General features: G+C 37.9%; 2 protein-coding genes and 2 long non-coding RNA genes across 7 annotated transcripts; 2 read left to right on the forward strand and 2 right to left on the reverse strand.

The window, feature by feature from the left end:
* Positions 1 to 1,100: 1,100 nt before the first annotated feature.
* Positions 1,101 to 2,650, reverse strand: LOC136252480 (beta-1,3-galactosyltransferase 6-like). Of its 2 annotated transcripts, none has more exons than XM_066044915.1 (2): positions 1,318 to 2,650; positions 1,101 to 1,252 (listed from the first exon to the last, which is right to left on the reverse strand). In XM_066044915.1, the coding sequence occupies exon 1, from the start codon at positions 2,589 to 2,591 to the stop codon at positions 1,602 to 1,604; it is 990 nt and encodes a 329-aa protein (XP_065900987.1). In that variant the 5' UTR covers positions 2,592 to 2,650; the 3' UTR covers positions 1,101 to 1,252; positions 1,318 to 1,601. The 2 variants fall into 2 exon arrangements, with proteins under 2 accessions (XP_065900987.1, XP_065900986.1); XM_066044914.1 differs by having other exon boundaries at positions 1,101 to 1,267.
* Positions 2,651 to 10,561: 7,911 nt separating this feature from the next.
* LOC136252481 (beta-1,3-galactosyltransferase 6-like) lies at positions 10,562 to 11,691 on the reverse strand. Its single transcript, XM_066044916.1, has one exon. The coding sequence runs from the start codon at positions 11,651 to 11,653 to the stop codon at positions 10,664 to 10,666; it is 990 nt and encodes a 329-aa protein (XP_065900988.1). The 5' UTR covers positions 11,654 to 11,691; the 3' UTR covers positions 10,562 to 10,663.
* Positions 11,692 to 11,940: 249 nt separating this feature from the next.
* LOC136252486 (uncharacterized) lies at positions 11,941 to 13,420 on the forward strand. The gene is made up of 3 exons (XR_010699588.1): positions 11,941 to 12,216; positions 12,321 to 12,573; positions 12,855 to 13,420. It is a non-coding gene; the product is annotated as an uncharacterized lncRNA (long non-coding RNA).
* A 313-nt stretch (positions 13,421 to 13,733) lies between these two features.
* Positions 13,734 to 15,735, forward strand: LOC136252483 (uncharacterized). Of its 3 annotated transcripts, none has more exons than XR_010699585.1 (6): positions 13,734 to 13,989; positions 14,038 to 14,315; positions 14,360 to 14,658; positions 14,718 to 14,900; positions 14,955 to 15,044; positions 15,442 to 15,735. It is a non-coding gene; the product is annotated as an uncharacterized lncRNA (long non-coding RNA). The 3 variants fall into 3 exon arrangements; XR_010699586.1 differs by having other exon boundaries at positions 14,038 to 14,311; XR_010699584.1 differs by having other exon boundaries at positions 14,038 to 14,658.
* The last annotated feature ends 6,500 nt before the right edge of the window (positions 15,736 to 22,235 follow it).

Below are 22,235 nucleotides of genomic sequence, written 5' to 3' on the forward strand. Positions count from 1 at the left end.
CTCAATACCTTGCATGACTGCATGGAGGACACAAAACAAGGGCTCCATACTAATTCATATTCATACTACCTAAAGGCCAGTCTTGCATGGCCATGGCCAGTGATGTTTAATTAGAGTAAAATTAAATGTTTCCCAGGCTGGTCTGCAGGGCTAGTGATTAAGCTTGAACCAATTATGCTTTTGCCCAAATATATTTATTATGCTCAAAAGTTTGCCCAAAATGCTTTCAGGAATATCCCAAGATTTTCACCTATTATGCTCTTCAGTGTTCCCATTATAATATAATATATATTATATTGCTTGCATTATGCTCCTAAGTTAGCAAGATTTCTTACAATTAGGCCGTGCAAAGTTAATTATATGTTCTGGTCCTACCAATTCCCCAAAATTGACCAGGTGACCAGGTGATCAGGTGACCAGGTGATCAGGTGACCAGGTGATCAGGTGACCAGGTGATCAGGTAATCATGACCTTTTTTTTGCAACTTTCTGATATGGTACACTATATTAGACATATAGCATAGCAGTACATGGTGTTATAGGGAAAAACAAAGTTAATGTATGAAGTTAGTGCATCTTTATAAGACAAGAGTGTTTACAAAACACGATAACCTTTCAACAGATATAAAATGTTATAAATTATTGTATGGTAATTGCACAATTCATTCAGCAATTAAATAACCAGGAAGGGAACCAGAAACATATAATTAACTTTTCATGGCCTTATCTTGGAAAACTTTAATCAGTGAATGCTCTATTAGAGTATTTCACTACAAAGTGACTGCTCTATTAGAGAGTATCAATCTAAGGAGTTGTGTACAATGCACAATTGAGTGTTGTATTATCCTCAAGATGTTGAGAGTATATAAACTATTTCTGCTGTATTAGAGTAAATGACCGCTCTATTAGAGTATCTTGATCTTGTTTCTGTAAAGTGTTAAAAACGTGCAAATAATTGGATAATCAGTTTAAACAGCGAGTAACTCAGTATTGTGTCCATGGTCAGTAAGCTTTTTCTTAGCAAACAAATTCAATATTTCTTATGGTATAATTAGAAATACGCATGCATAAATCTATATGAAATACATAGGATTCTTACTCTGCATGCTTTGCCCCGAGTCCTGTCCTATTTATCCCCAGGGTGATCAGCATCCCTTGTCATAACTATAATATGAAGAAAGCACATGACCCTCAGATGTTGTGAGGTCAAGTGCCCCAATCACCACTTAGTTGCCATGGTTGGATCAAGCTCCCTGTAAAGAGAAAAGCTAATATATATAGAGCACCTCAGTTAAGACATCAAGATATAAGTCCTAACCTATCAACGCAGAATTTGTTGGACAGACTCAATGGGTCCTGGTGGCTGCTTGGATAAGCCCTCATTCATAAATGTTAAGATTCTTCCAATGGAAATATACAGTATTAGTGGAATTAATTGATGACACCACAACTGCAGGCTTAATTATCAACATGACATTACATACAAACGAGTAGGTTTATTTCTTAGTACTGTAATCATTATGTACATTTCTTGATAAACAAAAATTAATGTTTTCTTCTTATTTTGAATAAATTAAAGTGCCAACACATACCACACTTCCTTCAATCTAAAGTCACATGTACAACTGGAATCTGTGATTGTAGTTCATGAAATAATTGTTGCAGTTTTGGCCAGGATTGTCCATGAAACAAATGTGCCACACGATAGTCTTTACGACAAGGATGAACGTTCTTGGTTTTAGTATTGTAACAAAACAAATCATCATCTCTTCTCTCGTAGTCAAATCCTGCCAGCCATGAGCCTACAGATACATCCTCGTTTGGATACCACTTCAGGTGGCGAAACTCTTTAGCCATTAACGTAACCAGATCAGCTGATAAAATATAACAACCACCTCTGGCATATGGCAAGTAAGTTTTAGCTAGATCCCATGTTGTGTCCCTCCACTTGCTATTTGGGTTAAGTTTTGGTGTAGTATTCAACACCATTGCACCATAATACAATCTTCCAGTGGTTGGTCTTTTCCCCAGTTCAACAATCATATTGTAAACATATACAAATGTATCATCATCACACTTCATCAGGTAAGTATAGTCAACATTCTCATATGCCCACCTAAACAGTAATGCTGTTTTGTTAGTAAGTGCTCCGTAACCTTCTTCAAAGTCTTCCATAAAGACCAGGTCTCTATACTGCCTGTTCTCATCATGTAGTCGTGATATGTCACTAACATTTAACCCCTTCAATCCCATGAGATATCTAAGCATCACATCTTTGCTGTCACTAAATCCTTTATACCATGTGGTCCTTATTAGTGTACGTTGTTCAAGGGCCTGTGGTCGAATAGGCACCAGTATCAGTAAAAAGGTAGGTCCCAGTTTCTCCTTGGTCTGTGCAACAGCTGTTGAGGAAGCCAGCGAGGGGTTGGCAGCTCTCATAGTTGTAAAGTTTGAGGTAAAGTTGCTACAAATACACCGTACAGTTCTAACTCGCTGCTGTCCTTCGTACAGCGAATGAGGAGCGTAGTGAACGGAAATGTAGAGTAGGACGACTGCAACGATCAGCACGCACGGAGTGGTAGATAATTTCATACCAAAACTGATGCCGGTATTTCCGAGGTCAGGGGTCCAGGGGCGGATCAAGAGTCTGGAAAGAGGGGGGCACCTTGCTGAAAAAAAGTTGAAGAGTAAAAAAAAAAAAAAAAAAAAAAAAAAGGTCACAACAATAATAGCTAGTTATTATATCCTCCTTTTTTTTTATTATTATTTATTTATTTATTTTTTATTTTCCCGGGGTAACCAGCACCCCTTGCCACCACCCCTAGCACTAGATGTTGAAGTGCTAGACAAAAAAATTGGACTGAGATTAAAGGGAGCAATTTAAATAATTAGGGGGAAGGCACCCGACCCTCTGATAGTACGAGGTCAAGTGCCCTATGGCTGATGGGACAACCACTGTGGGAGCGCGCCCCCCTAAGGCACGCAATCGCTGAGCGGAGCAACGAGAAGCTGATGCGACAACGTAGCCAAGACATCACGCTGCTGTAGGGAACTTCTCTATTATATCCTTTACCAAATATATTATATCCTTTACCAAATATATTATATCACGTATGTTATGTAAAATAAAATCCTATTTATAGCTTCCTAAGTAAGCTACACTTCCCCATACTGCTTTATTAGAGTGATTGGTGATTGACTGCTCTATTACAGTATCTCGATCTTATATACATTTTTTTTAAGGGAGGGGGGGGGGGGGGGGGGGGGGCACGTGCCCCCCGTGCCCCCCCTGGATCCGCCACTGGCCCGGTCCTACTGAAAGCTAAAATTAGTTGTCTAGACCCAATTCCTAAATTAATTTTGTTGAATGTGTGTGTGTGTGTGTGCGTGGTGCGTGCAGTGTGTGTGAACTGCCGGAATCCAACACAAATCACTTGGAATCCACGGCAACTAAAATTAGCTATGCTCTGAAACCATATAGATTTAAAAAGCCAAGGCACCTGGGGTTTATAAATCTATGCTGACGAAAGCCGTCTGGCTGTGTGATCATAGCTATAGATTTATAGCTAAACCCCATGCAGGTTTAGAAATTCCGATGGCAACACTGACTGAATTTTCTCGCCAGCTGGTGCACGTATCAGAAGCATATTTTTTGTGCCAAACGGCACACTTATATGCATCATCTAAGAATTACCTCGGTTATGATGAAGCTCCTAATTAACTGCCATCACAACTGACGCGATTAGCGCAATTAGGGTCAGACAAAAATTCGCTGGAATTCTCAAGTTAATTGTAGCTAATCCGCTAGTCTGGCGCCGTCGAGAAAAGTGCAACGGTAACAACAAAATAAAGCTGAGTTTGTCTATTATACTATAACTCCACTGGTCAGTTCTAGAACTATCTTTTGTTCTAACATAGATTTTAGACACACCTATAATCTATGGTTCCAAGATGTTATCACCTTTTGATAATGTTTATTCTTTTACAGGTTACAGTTTATTTTGCCGGGAAAAAGTACTTAATTTAGCGTGGGTTCTTGCCTGTAACAATGGTAGATTAAGAGAAGGCAACGTATTAGTATGAACACTTGAACATCTTGAAGAGTCATTAAAGCAAAATCCAGCAGCAGTTCTCTGGATTGATTCTAGCTTGTTTATATTCAACAAGGTGTGGGGATTTCAAGCAGACGCAGCATATTCAATGATTGGACGAACCATAATCTTGAAACAATTACATTTAATGTGAGTAGGACATTTGCATAAGTTACGATACAAAAAGTTGTTTACTTGTTTGGCCTTAAGCTTGTTGGTAATCCTTTGGACATGCTCATTCCGTGAAAGGTTGCTTGAAATTGTTACACCAAGGCATTTGGTATACAACTTGGACAATAGGTATAGCTTCGGTGCAGTAATTGAAGACAATGGGGTTTTTCTTATTACATTTGCTGGGGTTAAACTCCATTTGCCCATTGTGCAAGAGCATCAACATAATTATTAAGAGATGATGAATAGTGAAGAATCCAATCATGACAGTGATGCTTTAGGGATCTCAATCAGTTACTTTCTATGCGTGGTTGATGTTTAGGCTACGGAAGCAATATTTGTACTTTCTGAGGGAAGGCGTCTGTTACACCCGAATGTTAAGTGAAAAAATAATGGATCAATTAGTACAAGCTATTCATACACAACATGTGATCCTACACATAAGCACCTAAATAGGGTTGGTGGCACCAGACTAGTAAACAGCATGCATGCAAACTGCAAGCATAAACACCGGCCTACACCATGCAGTCAACGTATAGCTAATGCTTTTAAAAAGATGGTTTTAATTCCCTCCCATTAATGTTACATAGAAGTTTTAGCTAAGTGGCCAAGGCACATGCCTTATAAATCCAAGGTCTCAGTTCGATTCCAGCTGGTGACTTTTGTTTGTTTGTTAGTTTTGTTGTTGTTGTTTTTGACAACCTTTTTAGTGAAAGCTTGTTTTCCATTATTATCATGTCACGTTTTTCTTCTCTCTGATTCTGAACCAACATTCTTTTCTGAATATGCTACACACAGCTCTGCTGTTAAGCTTACCTGCCTGCATCATTGCCCGTGTACTTGCAGGATGCAACCTCATTTTTAATGTGCATGACATCACCATGCATGATATAGCTATATAGATGTCTACATACATAAATGTGATGGCTGCAACGTCTTCTTTCTTGACATCAGAAAGGCCAAGGTTCTGGACAATGGAGAGAGTTTCATGAGAGAAACACAAGTTCAATGCTTGAAGTACTTCCTTTGGAGAGTCCTGCACTGAAAGACTTATGTAGGGCCGATTATTTCTTCAACATGTACAGAATTCTTAATGACTGGAATGATTTACCTGACTACGTTGTGAATGCAGATTCAGTGAAAAGTTTTGAATCTTTGTTGAACTCTCAATTAATTCTAGATTTGCTTTTGTATAGTTATTATTAATGTTGCAAATGTAGTATTTTTATGTTGACCCGTATTGCCTTTATCGGTTACTGATTCCACTGGGATCACTGGCCATGCTGAAAAGTCAGAACCACAACCTACTTGTAAGTCTAACCAGGATTGTAAGTCACCTTGTCTAAACACAAAAGGCATATTTGGTAGTAGTTGAGTTTGATGGATCAGAGCTAGGCAGAAAAAAATGGCAGAAACGGAGTATTATGATTTGATTGTCACCTTATGTGGTACCTCTAACTGACACCAGATTACCAGTTGATTACATAGTTAAAATAACTCGAAGCATGACAACGAAGTGGATGGCTATATACACAGATTGGACTGCTCACAGCACCATGTAGGAATGAAATCATCTAATCTAATTGTACACACCAGACGTGCACATGTGATCCTACTTACCAATGTAACTTTTTAATAGTCTAAATATGAATATCTATATAGTGATAACATACTATGTAGCTAGTATAAAAGTGATGAGTAACATTGAGATAGAATATCCACTGGTGAAATCCCAAAGCATTGGAAATTAGCTTTTTTTTATTATTGAATCACATCAGACCATTAGCAATCCGACCAAGTGGTTAGACTGCATCTGTTGGTCATCTCTTGTAGATCCACACCATCTAATGTTCTGTGACAGAGAAACAAATTCTGCCCATTTGGTAAAAGAGTTCCACAGTCTCCATCTTTAATTGAAATAAAAATAACATTGTACATTTTGTTATTGAAGGATGTATTATGGCTCAGGTTTATTCCATTGGATCTGTAATGCAGCGTGGGAATGCTGGATCTGTGATGGTGACCATTCCATCATCACAAGATTGATTATTAACCAACAGTTACCATAAAAAATCAAATCAATTTTTTCTGGAATAATTTTATTACAAATTTTAACCCTCTCACAAACTCCATTATCTCTGTCCCCACAGTTCCTGTGTCAGCCACTCATTCATGAACTTCGATCGTGAATAAACAACCATCTCATTTATTGCACAGACTGTAAAATACTAGCTCAAATAAAGTGGCAATACTTTTGCGTGTAATTATTATTGATGATTGTCACTTGTCAATTCAGAACTATCACATATTAGTAGCGACATGTACTAGCTAGCTATAAGTGTTCAATATAGCTGGTTACAAAATAATGATAATACAACATAGTCAAGTATACACACAATGAAGATGACTATTTTAGCTAGCTATATGTTAGCGTTTAAATAAATGAGGACAAAAATAATATGCATAAGAACCGGTGCAGTTTACCAGGAGATATTGCTCTTAATCCAGGTCCTGCTTGACACCCATGTGCTGTTTGCAGTCTGGCGGTCAAATCTCAGTAACTAGCGTGCCTTGTTGTGTGACAATTGCAAATTATGGACGCATTGTACCTGCTGTGGTGTTAACAAAGATCAGTTGTTTCTACCAGCAACAGGAAGATTTTTCATGGCTCTGCATCTGTCCATGTTGCTCGATTACTTGTTTACCATTCCATGACTGTGTTATCTTATACAGAAGATTTTGAATGTTCTATGTACTTCATCATTCACTGAGGACAATCATGTATCCATCAGTTCACCTACTACCTATGAAGCAAAATAATGTGAGTTATGTGTGTTTGGTTACATTACAGTAAAATGCAACTTATTGTCACTGTTTCTAAGCTTGAACAGCCTTCTTGCTTAATAGCATGGATGTATTTAGGCCAAAAACTCTACCTTGATGAATGCCCCAGTTCATGGTGAATGGAATGACACAAGTCTCAACCCTGTAGCCCATTGCATTTGAGACTTATGATCAATTGCCTGTATTTTTTCCCGTGTAGGCACTGTACAAATCAATAGTTTGTTCTTCTTGTTGTTTATTGCTATAACTCTGAACACACTTACCAGATAAGACTGAAACTTTAACAGTTTTCCCTCTGGACAACAAGAAAGTCATAGATGAAGTGCGAGGAAAATGCAAACAAGTTGGGTTTTCACTCTGCAGATCACATATGTATAACAATGTAATGGAGTAATTGTTAGTACTGAACAACCACACATTTAATTGCAGTTAGGGTCAGGACATTATTTCACATCATAACAGTGTAGGTGGGTTGTTTACTACTTTCCTGGGCTTTTCAAGCTTGTTGTATAACAGTGTGATTATACTAGTGCAAAACAGCCATCCACCAGGAAGGATAATGTCACTGAACTACTAGAGCAACTAGAACTTAGTAGTCATGTGAGCACAGTGTAGATCATGTGATCCAGTGATGGCATACACATGTACACAAAGACAAGAGTGTTTGCAGTTCAAACACAATCAACTAGGTCTTCATTAGATCACTAAAAGCCCAAACAACTTTTTATCACTTGTGGAGATTCCAGTGAGAACTGGATACGTCTAGTGTGTTATCAGGTATCACTAAGTGCAGAAGTGCTTATTAGTAAGGAGCACCCCTAAAGGAAATGGCATCCCAAAATTGCTGTCATTATAAATTCTGCAAAGTGTAGAAATGTATTAAGTACCTATATATATATATATGTAGTTTGACTGCGTTCCCTTACAAGTGTTCTGTGGTCACTATGTCAACAAACACATGGTGGATCACACTAGAGAGACCAACCATTCAATGGTGTTGCCTTTCTCTGATCTGTCAGTGTGTGTGTGTGTGTGTGTGTGTGTGTGTGTGTGTGTGTGTGTGTGTGTGTGTGTGTGTGTGTGTGTGTGTGTGTGTGTGTGTGTGTGTGTGTGTGTGTGTGTGTGTGTGTGTGTGTGTGTGTGTGTGTGTGTGTGTGTGTGTGGTGTATTTATTGTATACAACTCTGAATGGCAATGGAAACAGTGTCATTCACCCAGAGTACTACCTGTACAACTAACACCACTGGGCATTTCACTTGCTATACTGCTTTGAAGAAGAAACTTGTCATATCAATGCCGTTTTGGTATCACTTCTACACCAAGATATGTTTCTGTTACTGTAGCCTCTGTACATATCTTCTGGTTTTTAAAACCCTTTTGATCATTAGAATTTAACAGAATGGTTTGTATGTCACACCCCCAGTTTAAATGTTGCTTAGTAACAACCTTGCATGCTCAGTGTTGTTATGTACATACTAATACATGTACAGGTACAGTTCAGATTTTTTAAGTTAATCTATAGATGTGACCAGCTGAGTTTGCAAAAATTCCATTTCCTTACTATTACTCCATCTATTATGCAATGAAGTATAAGGGGGACAAATTGGCAAAATCGGGTTTGACAGTTTCATGAGGTGTTCAGAATCTATCACATTCACCATAACATGCGTGTTATCATTATAATTATCTACTTATAGGTAGCGTATACTGATACTGCTGCGACGTGTACAAAACATACAAAGATATATCGATATAAGATTATAACAACCTCCTAGCCACACAGATGTAATTATTACAATGTTGATATGAAAACACTCTTCTACAGGTTTCCATATATACTCCTGTTTCTTGTACTAATAATGTCCAGGGTCATTCTAAAGCTTGCAATCAGAAATCATGTCAGATAGAGAATCCATTAGCCGTATGCGGCAATTCAGATTTAATTTAATTTTGTTACTTTAAACTTGAGCTCTCAATGACTCAATACCTTGCATGACTGCATGGAGGACACAAAACAAGGGCTCCATACTAATTCATATTCATACTACCTAAAGGCCAGTCTTGCATGGCCATGGCCAGTGATGTTTAATTAGAGTAAAATTAAATGTTTCCCAGGCTGGTCTGCAGGGCTAGTGATTAAGCTTGAACCAATTATGCTTTTGCCCAAATATATTTATTATGCTCAAAAGTTTGCCCAAAATGCTTTCAGGAATATCCCAAGATTTTCACCTATTATGCTCTTCAGTGTTCCCATTATAATATAATATATATATTATATTGCTTGCATTATGCTCCTAAGTTAGCAAGATTTCTTACAATTAGGCCGTGCAAAGTTAATTATATGTTCTGGTCCTACCAATTCCCCAAAATTGACCAGGTGATCAGGTGACCAGGTGATCAGGTGACCAGGTGATCAGGTAATCATGACCTTTTTTTTGCAACTTTCTGATATGGTACACTATATTAGACATATAGCATAGCAGTACATGGTGTTATAGGGAAAAACAAAGTTAATGTATGAAGTTAGTGCATCTTTATAAGACAAGAGTGTTTACAAAACACGATAACCTTTCAACAGATATAAAATGTTATAAATTATTGTATGGTAATTGCACAATTCATTCAGCAATTAAATAACCAGGAAGGGAACCAGAAACATATAATTAACTTTTCATGGCCTTATCTTGGAAAACTTTAATCAGTGAATGCTCTATTAGAGTATTTCACTACAAAGTGACTGCTCTATTAGAGAGTATCAATCTAAGGAGTTGTGTACAATGCACAATTGAGTGTTGTATTATCCTCAAGATGTTGAGAGTATATAAACTATTTCTGCTGTATTAGAGTAAATGACCGCTCTATTAGAGTATCTTGATCTTGTTTCTGTAAAGTGTTAAAAACGTGCAAATAATTGGATAATCAGTTTAAACAGCGAGTAACTCAGTATTGTGTCCATGGTCAGTAAGCTTTTTCTTAGCAAACAAATTCAATATTTCTTATGGTATAATTAGAAATACGCATGCATAAATCTATATGAAATACATAGGATTCTTACTCTGCATGCTTTGCCCCGAGTCCTGTCCTATTTATCCCCAGGGTGATCAGCATCCCTAGTCATAACTATAATATGAAGAAAGCACATAACCCTCAGATGTTGTGAGGTCAAGTGCCCCAATCACCACTTAGTTGCCATGGTTGGATCAAGCTCCCTGTAAAGAGAAAAGCTAATATATATAGAGCACCTCAGTTAAGACATCAAGATATAAGTCCTAACCTATCAACGCAGAATTTGTTGGACAGACTCAATGGGTCCTGGTGGCTGCTTGGATAAGCCCTCATTCATAAATGTTAAGATTCTTCCAATGGAAATGTACAGTATTAGTGGAATTAATTGACGACACCACAACTGCAGGCTTAATTATCTACATGACATTACATACAAACGAGTAAGTTTATTTCTTAGTACTGTAATCATTATGTACATTTCTTGATAAACAAAAATTAATGTTTTCTTCTTATTTTGAATAAATTAAAGTGCCAACACATACCACACTTCCTTCAATCTAAAGTCACATGTACAACTGGAATCTGTGATTGTAGTTCATGAAATAATTGTTGCAGTTTTGGCCAGGATTGTCCATGAAACAAATGTGCCACATGATAGCCTTTAAGACAAGGATGAACATTCTTGGTTTTAGTGACGTAACAAAACAAATCATCATCTCTTCTCTCGTAGTCAAATCCTGCCAGCCATGAGCCTACAGATACATCCTCGTTTGGATACCACTTCAGGTGGCGAAACTCTTTAGCCATTAACGTAACCAGATCAGCTGATAAAATATAACAACCACCTCTGGCATATGGCAAGTAAGTTTTAGCTAGATCCCATGTTGTGTCCCTCCACTTGCTATTTGGGTTAAGTTTTGGTGTAGTATTCAACACCATTGCACCATAATACAATCTTCCAGTGGTTGGTCTTTTCCTCAGTTCAACAATCATATTATGAACGTATACAAATGTATCATCATCACATTTCATCAGGTAAGTATAGTCAACATTCTCATATGCCCACCTAAACAGTAATGCTGTTTTGTTAGTAAGTGCTCTGTAACCTTCTTCAAAGTCTTCCATAAAGACCAGGTCTTTATACTGCCTGTTCTCATCATGTAGTCGTGATATGTCACTAGCATTTAACCCCTTCAACCCCATGAGATATCTAAGCATCACATCTTTGCTGTCACTAAATCCTTTATACCATGTGGTCCTTATTAGTGTACGTTGTTCAAGGGCCTGTGGTCGAATAGGCACCAGTATCAGTAAAAAGGTAGGTCCCAGTTTCTCCTTGGTCTGTGCAACAGCTGTTGAGGAAGCCAGCGAGGGGTTGGCAGCTCTCATAGTTGTAAAGTTTGAGGTAAAGTTGCTACAAATACACCGTACAGTTCTAACTCGCTGCTGTCCTTCGTACAGCGAATGAGGAGCGTAGTGAACAGAAATGTAGAGTAGGACGACTGCAACGATCAGCACGCACGGAGTGGTAGATAATTTCATACCGAAACTGATGCCGGTATTTCCGAGGTCAGGGGTCCTACTGAAAGCTAAAATTAGTTGTCTAGACCCAATCCCTAAATGAATTTTGTTGAGTGTGTGCGTGGTGCGTGCAGTGTGTCGTGCGTGTGTGTGAACTGCCGGAATCCAACACAAATCACTTGGAATCCCCGGCAACTGAGCTATGCTCTGAAGCCATAGATTTAAAAAGCCAAGGTACCTGAGGTTTATGAATCTATGCTGACGAAAGCCGTCTGGCTGTGTGATCATAGCTATAGACTTATAGCTAAACCCCATGCAGGTTTAGAAATTCCGATGGCAACACTGACTGAATTTTCTCGACAGCTGGTGCACGTATCGGAAGCATATTCATATGCATCATCTAAGAATTACCTCGGTTATGATGAAGCTCCGAATTAACTGCCGTCACAACTGACGCGATTAGCGCAATTAGGGTCATTCGCTGGAATTCTCAAGTTAATTGTAGCTAGACCGCTAGTCTGGCGCCGTCGAGAAAAGTGCAACAGTAACAAGCTGAGTTTGTCTATTATACTATAACTCCACTGGTCAGTTCTAGAACTATCTTTTGTTCTAACATAGATTATAGACACACCTATAATCTATGGTTCCAAGATGTTATCACCTTTTGATAATGTTTATTCTTTTACAGGTTACAGTTTATTTTGCCGGGAAAAAGTACTTAATTTAGCGTGGGTTCTTGCCTGTAACAATGGTAGATTAAGAGAAGGCAACGTGTTAGTATGAACACTTGAACATCTTGAAGAGTCATTAAAGCAAAATCCAGCAGCAGTTCTCTGGATTGATTCTAGCTTGTTTATATTCAACAAGGTGTGGGGATTTCAAGCAGACGCAGCATATTCAATGATTGGACGAACCATAATCTTGAAACAATTACATTTAATGTGAGTAGGACATTTGCATAAGTTACGATACAAAAAGTTGTTTACTTGTTTGGCCTTAAGGTTGTTGCACTGTTAAAACAGAGGTGTTCAGTTACACCCTGACAAAGGTGTTTATGGAACACCTACACCTTTAAAAGTGTACATATACACCCAGGAGTGTTATATTACGCCTATAATGTTATTGGATTGTAATAGGTGTAGTGAAGCACCTTTGGGGTGTATTAAAGGTGTTATTGTACACTCTATACTGATACATTTGAAATGGATTTCTTTTTATGTAGGAATGAGTCTACACACCATACAGTGATGCTATAGGATTATAAGCTCATGCAGTGTTGCTGATTTAGTTAAGTGCAACAGTGAAGCCTAAACAATGTTACACTGAGCTCAGCATGCAGACGAGCAGATCAGCAATACTATCCACACTCAATCCATCAATGTACTGTAGCTTGCTAGATTGTACAATTCAATAACTGCTTTTACAAGTACTAATAGTGTTTGTACATTCTGTATATTTGATTTTAGTGTGCATTAATAATAATTCAATTCCGTACAATTATAGACATCTAAAATATAAATTGTACACTGTGCAAAAGGCAGAGGTCACAGATATGAGCATGAATGTACATGCAGTCGATAAAGTAAATAATTCTGTGTGCCGTACTAATTTGTCAGCCATACGATTGCAATCCATTATATAAGCATGGTAATGTCAGTGTTGATACAAGGCTACACATTAAATGCTACTTCATAATCAGATTTTCAATCACTCCAGTCGTCAGCTGGGCATGTAATAATATCATTAAGAGACTCCATATCATGTTCAAAATGGAAGGCAATTTTCCTTTGTGATGCTGGCGGGTAGCCTTGTGGTCATCATCATACATTGTGACGTGATTCAAAATGCCAGTTTGTGAGTTCAATTTATACATCAAGCTCAGCTATCGAGATTTTTCATACACTTGATCCGACCTTTAAAATTGCAAGAACTAATGGATGTCAACACATGTTCACTAATGAAAGTTGTTTGTGACAACGGCAAGGCCAATGGACAATTCAAGCAGATACTGAGCTACACTCCCTGCAGTCCTAGGCCCGTGTGTTGGCACGCATACCTTCCAGAACGTCAAAATATACCAAGGAATAAGTGATGACTTGACGATCCAATTGTGTTCCATTGAATGCCCAGCTTTTGAACGGCAGTGCGCACTATATAGCGTGTACCAGGTGCGAGACCAGGTGCACAATATCAGTAATATGGCCACCGAAAGAAGCAGTTGAGACGATAACGTGCGAGCAGCTTTCGATAGTAAAGAAATGTATCAAAATTTAACAGCATCGACAGCGGGAATGTGGAAGACGATTTGTACCCGGCTGCAGCGGCTGTCAGTGCTTGGGCGCCCAGAGTGGGAAAAGGTGAGTAACGACCTGGCAACTTTGACGTGAATAATACATGATCTATAGCTGTGAAGAAAGAACTGGCGACGATTAGAAGTGTTCACTTCTGAACAGCGTAATGAGACTGGTATCTTCAGTAGAACTTTATACATTCTCGTGACAATATTAGAGGCCATTTCCACTGGTTTGACAACTGGCAGGGCAGACAGGAGATAGCTCAGATGCCAAGAACATGCATCATTGCACATCCAAAGTCAGAAGCTTACAATGTGGTGTGCCAGAAGCTGGTTCAAAAGCGGCACCCAGCTAGATCCTGGATGACAATGGACAGTGGACTTGTGTCAGTATGTTGTACAGTGTAAAACCTTGATAAACTGGTTTATTTTAGAAATTAAGAATTCAGAGGAGGGTGTAGCAAACAAATTGATCAAAGTATCAGTAATGAACCAACTAAAAAACTTGAGAATGGAGTCCAACGACAATGGATTGGAAATTTCTGATGGCTGAGTGTGACGACACTATTCAGTCCATGAAGGGTAACTATTAAAAGAGGGTGGCAAAGGAACTGTACAATTCGAAGATAAGTGGATTCAACCCTACTGAACGCCTGGCTTTAATAGTGACTGAATGTCCACTTTTGTCAGAGGTCGTTGATCAAAATTCCCCTCTTTGCACTCAAGTACTTGGGTAAGTGTACCATAATAGTTTGTTATAGTTTGAAAATTATGTTTTCTTTTGGTATATAGATACAAAACAAGTTTAAAGCAACTGTTCCAATTAACGACAATATAAAGGACTTCATTTTTATCAACTGGCCTATGTGGAGAACAAAATTGATGTCAACATTTTAGTGTAAGACCAGGCCATAATTTAAGAAGCTATTGGGACTTCTTGGTGAATGTAGCTAATGATCTTTGTCCACCCAGATGGTAAATAACAATTAAGAATACTGAATGTATGTAATAAGGTCTTCTTTTTCTCAGATGTTACTGATTGTGTACTTGGAAGCTGATTTGTCATCTGTTACATCCAAGATGGTTTGCAAGGATAGTGTTTTACTTAAGAATTTTGAGGTATGTTTACCTGTAGTGTACATTCACAATGTTATGTTTGGTTGACATATAAAACCTCTAATAGTTTCACTGCATGAAGCATTAATTATGTATTAGCATATAAATTCACAACTCTAGATAGGCTGTAGTGCTTCTTGGCATCCAAAATTAATAATTGTCCAGTACTACTTACTGTACGGTGGGAGAAATTTTGGCTAATTTGGCAAAATGATTTTGATTCGCCAAAAATGCAATATGACACAACTATTCGCCAATATATTATCCACCAAATTCCTTCTCGAGTAAAATCACCAAAATTTTGTATTATGCGGTATTCAGCCAAGACTATAGTTCCTTGAAATATGTACCTATTGTCATGCTTGTTATATGGTATATATTTTTATTCTTTCATTTGCAGTGACGTGATGTCGATGTAGACTCTGTGCAGTTTCGAATTGTCAGTCAGAACCATTTCTGGTTATTACTGGATGCGATCCTGAAGATGAGGGTAGCTGAGTCTTCCATCACTAGTTCCATTCCAGCACTAAGTGTTTAATCTCAAAGATGAGTAGCTGTTGCAACTGGAGACTGTTATTCCAATCTGGAGAAAATGTGCATAGAACAATAAACTGTTATGAAGTTAAGTTTATACATTATGTATAGCAGTTTTCAATGCTTGTACTTTTAATATCACCCTAATAAAATTGTAAGACTACTGAACACTGCTAAAGACGTTATTGAAACACCTAGGGGTGTTATGTATACCACCTTAAAGTTTATTGGAACACCGTTGGTGAGTGTTACTGAAACTCCTTTAAGGGTGTACTGGGACACCCTAAGAGGGAGCCTGACAACAATTGTAGATAAAACACCCCAAGGGGTGTTTAATAAAGAACCTTTTTTTAACTGTGTGGTAATCCTTTGGACATGCTCATTCCATGAAAGGTTGCTTGAAATTGTTACACCAAGGCATTTGGTATACAACTTGGACAATAGGTATAGCTTCGGTGCAGTAATTGAAGACAATGGGGTTTTTCTTATTGATAATTCTCAAGAATTCACATTTGCTGGGGTTAAACTCCATTTGCCCATTGTGCGAGAGCATCAACATAATTAAGAGATGATGAATAGTGAAGAATCCAATCACGACAGTGATGCTTTAGGGATCTCAATCAGTTACTTTCTATGTGTGGTTGATGTTTAGGCTGCGGAAGCGATATTTGTACTTTTTGAGGGAAGGCGTCTGTTACACCCGAATGTTAAGTGAAAAAATAATGGATCAATTAGTACAAGCTATTCATACACGACATGTGATCCTACACATAAGCACCTAAATAGGGTTGGTGGCACCAGACTAGTAAACAGCATGCATGCAAACTGCAAGCATAAACACCGGCATACACCATGCAGTCAACGTATAGCTAATGCCTTTAAAAAGATGGTTTTTAATTCCCTCCCATTAATGTTACATAGAAGTTATTGTTATTATCTACTTTACCAGTTAGGCACTGGAGGGTGTACACAGAAGGCAGAGCCTGTTCGAGGTGTTTACCCATAGCCTAGGAGCCTAAGCGAAAATCTTTGAGCTAAATATCCTAAAGTGAAACGGGTCAAATATCTAGAAGGGCTGAAAAAAAAGGCAACCTCATCGTGACTTGATCCGCAGGCCACCCAGATTCCGGCTAAGTGGTCAAGGCACATGCCTTATAAATCCAAGGTCTCAGTTCGATTCCAGCTGGTGACTTTTGTTTGTTTGTTAGTTTTGTTGTTGTTGTTGTTTTTGACAACCTTTTTAGTGTAAGCTGCTTGTTTTCCATTATTATCATGTCACGTTTTTCTTCTCTCTGATTCTGAACCTTATTTATGCAACATTCTTTTCTGAACATATGCATGCTGCACACAGCTCTGCTGTTAAGCTTACCTGCCTGCATCATTGTCCGTGTACTTGCAGGATGCAACCTCATTTTTAATGTGCATGACATCACCATGCATGATATAGCTATATAGATGTCTACATACATAAATGTGATGGCTGCAACGTCTTCTTTCTTGACATCAGAAAGGCCAAGGTTCTGGACAATGGAAAGAGTTTCATGAGAGAAACACAAGTTCAATGCTTGACGTACTTCCTTTGGAGAGTCCTGCACTGAAAGACTTATGTAGGGCCGATTATTTCTTCAACATGTACAGAATTCTTAATGACTGGAATGATTTACCTGACTACGTTGTGAATGCAGATTCAGTGAAAAGTTTTAAATCTTTGTTGAACTCTCTATTAATTCTAGATTTGCTTTTGTATAGTTATTATTAATGTTGCAATTGTAGTATTTTTATGTTGACCCGTATTGCCTTTATCGGTTACTGATTCCACTGGGATCACTGGCCATGTTGAAAAGTCAGAACCACAACCTACTTGTAAGTCTAACCAGGATTGTAAGTCACCTTGTCTAAACACAAAAGGCATATTTGGTAGTAGTTGAGTTTGATGGATCAGAGCTAGGCAGAAAAAAATGGCAGAGACGGAGTATTATGATTTGATTGTCACCTTATGTGGTGCCTCTAACTGACACCAGGTTACCAGTTGATTGCATAGTTAAAATAACTCGAAGCATGACAACGAAGTGGATGGCTATATGCACAGATTGGACTGCTCACAGCACCATGTAGGAATGAAATCATCTAATCTAATTGCACACACCAAACGTGCACATGTGATCCTACTTACCAATGAAACTTTTTAATAGTCTAAATATGAATATCTATATAGTGATAACATACTACCATTATGTAGCTAGTATAAAAGTGATGAGTAACATTGAGATAGAATATCCACTGGTGAAATCCCAAAGCATTGGAAATTAGCTTTTTTTATTATTGAATCACATCAGACCATTAGCAATCCGACCAAGTGGTTAGACTGCATCTGTTGGTCATCTCTTGTAGATCCACACCATCTAATGTTCTGTGACAGAGAAACAAATTCTGCCCATTTGGTAAAAGAGTTCCACTGTCTCTATCTTTAATTGAAATAAAAATAACACTGTACATTTTGTTATTGAAGGATGTATTATGGCTCAGGCTTATTCCATTGGATCTGTAATGCAGTGTGGGAATGCTGGATCTGTGATGGTGACCATTCCATCATCGCAAGATTGATTATTAACCAACAGTTACCATAAAAAATCAAATCAATTTTTTCTGGAATAATTTTATTACAAATTTTAACCCTCTCACAAACTCCATTATCTCTGTCCCCACAGTTCCTGTGTCAGCCACTCATTCATGAACTTCGATCGTGAATAAACAACCATCTCATTTATTGCACAGACTGTAAAATACTAGCTCAAATAAAGTGGCAATACTTTTGCGTGTAATTATTATTGATGATTGTCACTTGTCAATTCAGAACTATCACATATTAGTAGCGACATGTACTAGCTAGCTATAAGTGTTCAATATAGCTGGTTACAAAATAATGATAATACAACATAGTCAAGTATACACACAATGAAGATGACTATTTTAGCTAGCTATATGTTAGCGTTTAAATAAATGAGGACAAAAATAATATGCATAAGAACCGGTGCAGTTTACCAGGAGATATTGCTCTTAATCCAGGTCCTGCTTGACACCCATGTGCTGTTTGGAGTTTGGCGGTCAAATCTCAGTAACTAGCGTGCCTTGTTGTGTGACAATTGCAAATTATGGACGCATTGTACCTGCTGTGGTGTTAACAAAGATCAGTTGTTTCTACCAGCAACAGGAAGATTTTTCATGGCTCTGCATCTGTCCATGTTGCTCGACTACTTGTTTACCATTCCATGACTGTGTTATCTTATACAGAAGATTTTGAATGTTCTATGTACTTCATCATTCACTGAGGACAATCATGTATCCATCAATTCACCTACTACCACTCATTCCTTTCTGCGTTTAGTTAATCTCAATTGCAGAAGTTTGTTGTGTAAGTTGGATGAAATTCTATCATTTTGCCATTCTAATGTAATGGATATTATGACACTTTCTGAAACATGGTTAGATGACAGTGTAGCTGATTTGGAAGTTACTATGAGTTATCTGTTGTTCATTGAGATAGGAATTGTAGAGGTGGTGTTGCTGCTGTATTTCTCTCTAATCAAATTCGCTATCATGTTCATCAAGATTTTTCAGATGAGTCTTTGTGGATAGAGCTGTTTCCTAATACCAAGCAAGCAATCCTATTTATGTTGTGAGTACAGGTCACCTTCTGATTACCACTTTTATGATCATTATTTTATAATGGAGTGTGAAAAAACATTATTACATCCTTGTCAAAAACTAATTATTATGGGTGATCTGAATTCAGACATTGCACAGGCCTCACCTCAGCAAACCAAATTATTATTTTCCTTTATGAATCAGTTTCATCTCACTGAGTTAGTTCAGTCACCAACTCTTATCACAGTTACTACTAGTTCACAGCTTGATTTAATACTAACCAATGTTCCTACTTTCTTTCAGAATACTGTTGCTATACCTTGCAGAGTTAGTGATCACCATATCATTCTTACGCTTTTTGTGCAAGAAGAATTAGTTATTCATCTAGCCATAAAGTTGCTTATATATTCTAAGAGGTATAGCAAGCTAGACACATGTCATTGCTTGATAAATCTTTAATGGAAAGCATATGGTCGGAGATTTTTGATAACTATGATGTCAATGTTTTCACTGAAGTATTTACGTCCTTTTATTATGAACTATTTGTTAGATGTTTTGGTCCCACAAAAGAGACTTAGAGGTTTGTAATCCTTGGCGTGGTGATTTTACGATTGCTGCAGCCAGGCGACAATGCAACTGGCTTCACTGTAAGGCACTGAAGACAGGGTTAGCAGAGCATTACAGGAAATTTCGTAACAAGGTTACTAGCATATGGTGTGCTCTGCTAAACAACAGTATTTTTCTGACCTTGTTACACATTAATCTCATGATTGTCATAAGTTCTGGGGGAATTTTCAACATCTCTCTTCTCACCAGAAGGTGCAGACAACTACTCGCAATGTTTCTTGTGATACCACCAATCAGCATTTTCTCACTATCACACAGAGGACTATTAATGACCTGCCGTCTTTGTCTGCCTCACCATTGTCTTATGTTGAGTGTATGGATGTTCCTGAATTGCCCCTCTCTGAAGTTCAAATTGATATCGATGATGTTGTGCAATATATTCAAACTTTGGATGTTCATGAGGCGATGGGGATCTCTACATGGTTTGTTAAAGCCTCTCCTTATAGCATGACAATCGTCCTCACAAAACTAAGTGTTTCAACATGTACTTTTCCTGGTATGTGGAAGATTGCTATTGTTACTCCAGTTCAGAAATCTAAACTGAACTCATCTTTAAGTAATTATCGACTGATTTCTGTCTTACCTAGTAGCTAAAATGTATAGGAGCCTGAATGTGAGTATATATGCTTCTGCTCTGGCATGCAAACTAGCTTATGCAGCAGCTCTCTGTGTACCAATCTTGCATGCACAAGTTGTAATTGTGCCAGCTTTCTGGTGCTGATCTAGAACTGTCCACTAGTGTATGGCTATATAAGGGAAATGTGAATGCAATTGGCTGTATGAGCAGCGTTTTATTATAGATGTACATGCAATCTGTAAGTCCGAGGCCACTTTTTTTGGTGCTCGGAGGCCCCCTCAGCCCCTCAGCCCTAGGCAAGCTGCCTAAGGTTAAGGCCGGCTCTGAAATAAATCATCATTGTATGTTCATTAGACCAGTAATTTGGTGTGTATGTTACATTCCAACCATCTGGAACTTTTGCTTTTGGAAGACATGCAGGAGTCTTTCCAGCATAAAACACCTATGGTGGAAGAAACTTGCCACTTAAAGTACAAGAAAACAATGCTGTCAGTAACAAATAAATGTAACAGTTCTTGATTTGTATATTGTACTGCTGTGTAACGGGTTGAACATAGCCAACAATAAAGCGTAACGGATACTTCAAGTCTCTGTGCCCTACAAGGCACACACAGAAACATACAGCATATCTCAGCAAACAAATCTATATGTATATGTACCTGGTTATAGTGGAGGTACTTGAAATGCAAAGTAGTAAACAGACTGAATTGTCCATGTGGTTACTTCAAAGTTCTTGGAATCTCCTACATTATCTGCGGTCATTATCTGTTAAAGTCGAGTACGACAGGTTAATTACAGTAGGTTACAACAGGGCAGACAGACAGTATTTTGTCCAGTATGAACAATATACATAGCTACATACACAAATTTGTGATAATCAAAGTTACAATTATATCAGTTCAAGTAACATAACTGCATGTCATCAAAATATGTACACATGCATACTGTTATAATAGCTACATTTACTGGTACAATTTATATTGCACATGATTTTTGTGAAATCTATAGATGTGACCAGCTGAATCTGTAAAATTCTATTACCTTACAATACTCCAGTAGTTATTATGCGATGAAGCAAGGGGTCAAATTTACATGAACGGCTTCACCAGTTTCATGAAGTGTTCAGAATCTACATGTAGGAGTCTGTTGGAAGCATAATATTCACAGTATAAGTTGCATGTTTTAAAATCTCTTATTGTTGGAACAGGCAATGTGCACAAGAGCAACAGAATTTATTATAAAATATATGCATGTCATAGGCTCTATATTATAAGGTCAGCAAGATTGTGTATGACCAGTACATAACAACTAACCTATGTGCTTAGGAATGCAAAAGTCTAAGCCCTAAACTACAATATGCCCTCCATCTTTTTTGTATCACTCTGTCAGGGTACTGCACCAATTGTTGAGAGCTCAAATTTAAAGTAATAAAATCCAGCTAATTAAATCAAATCTGAATTACTGTTCTCTTTCTAATGATGTCCTGGGTCATTCCAGCCAAATATTCTTTTTAAGCTTGCAACAGAAATCAGGGCAGATCTAGGGACCTGTGAGAAGGCTATTAATTTTATTATTGATACTGTGCAGAGTCAGCAGACCTCCATCAGGGAGTATAAAGCACAGATACACACAAGAAAACATACATAAGCACAAAACGTACAACATTTTAGTCTATAGCTGGGCTAATACAAAAATAGTCTACAAGGCTGATAGAGAGAGAACCATCATTAATAATAAGACGATATATACAATACATTATTAGTCCTCGGTCTCATGTAACCACAGTCAGATCAAACAAAATGTGATCTTGT

This window comes from Dysidea avara, chromosome 4, assembly GCF_963678975.1.
Source record: "Dysidea avara chromosome 4, odDysAvar1.4, whole genome shotgun sequence".
Classification (NCBI taxonomy): domain Eukaryota; kingdom Metazoa; phylum Porifera; class Demospongiae; order Dictyoceratida; family Dysideidae; genus Dysidea; species Dysidea avara.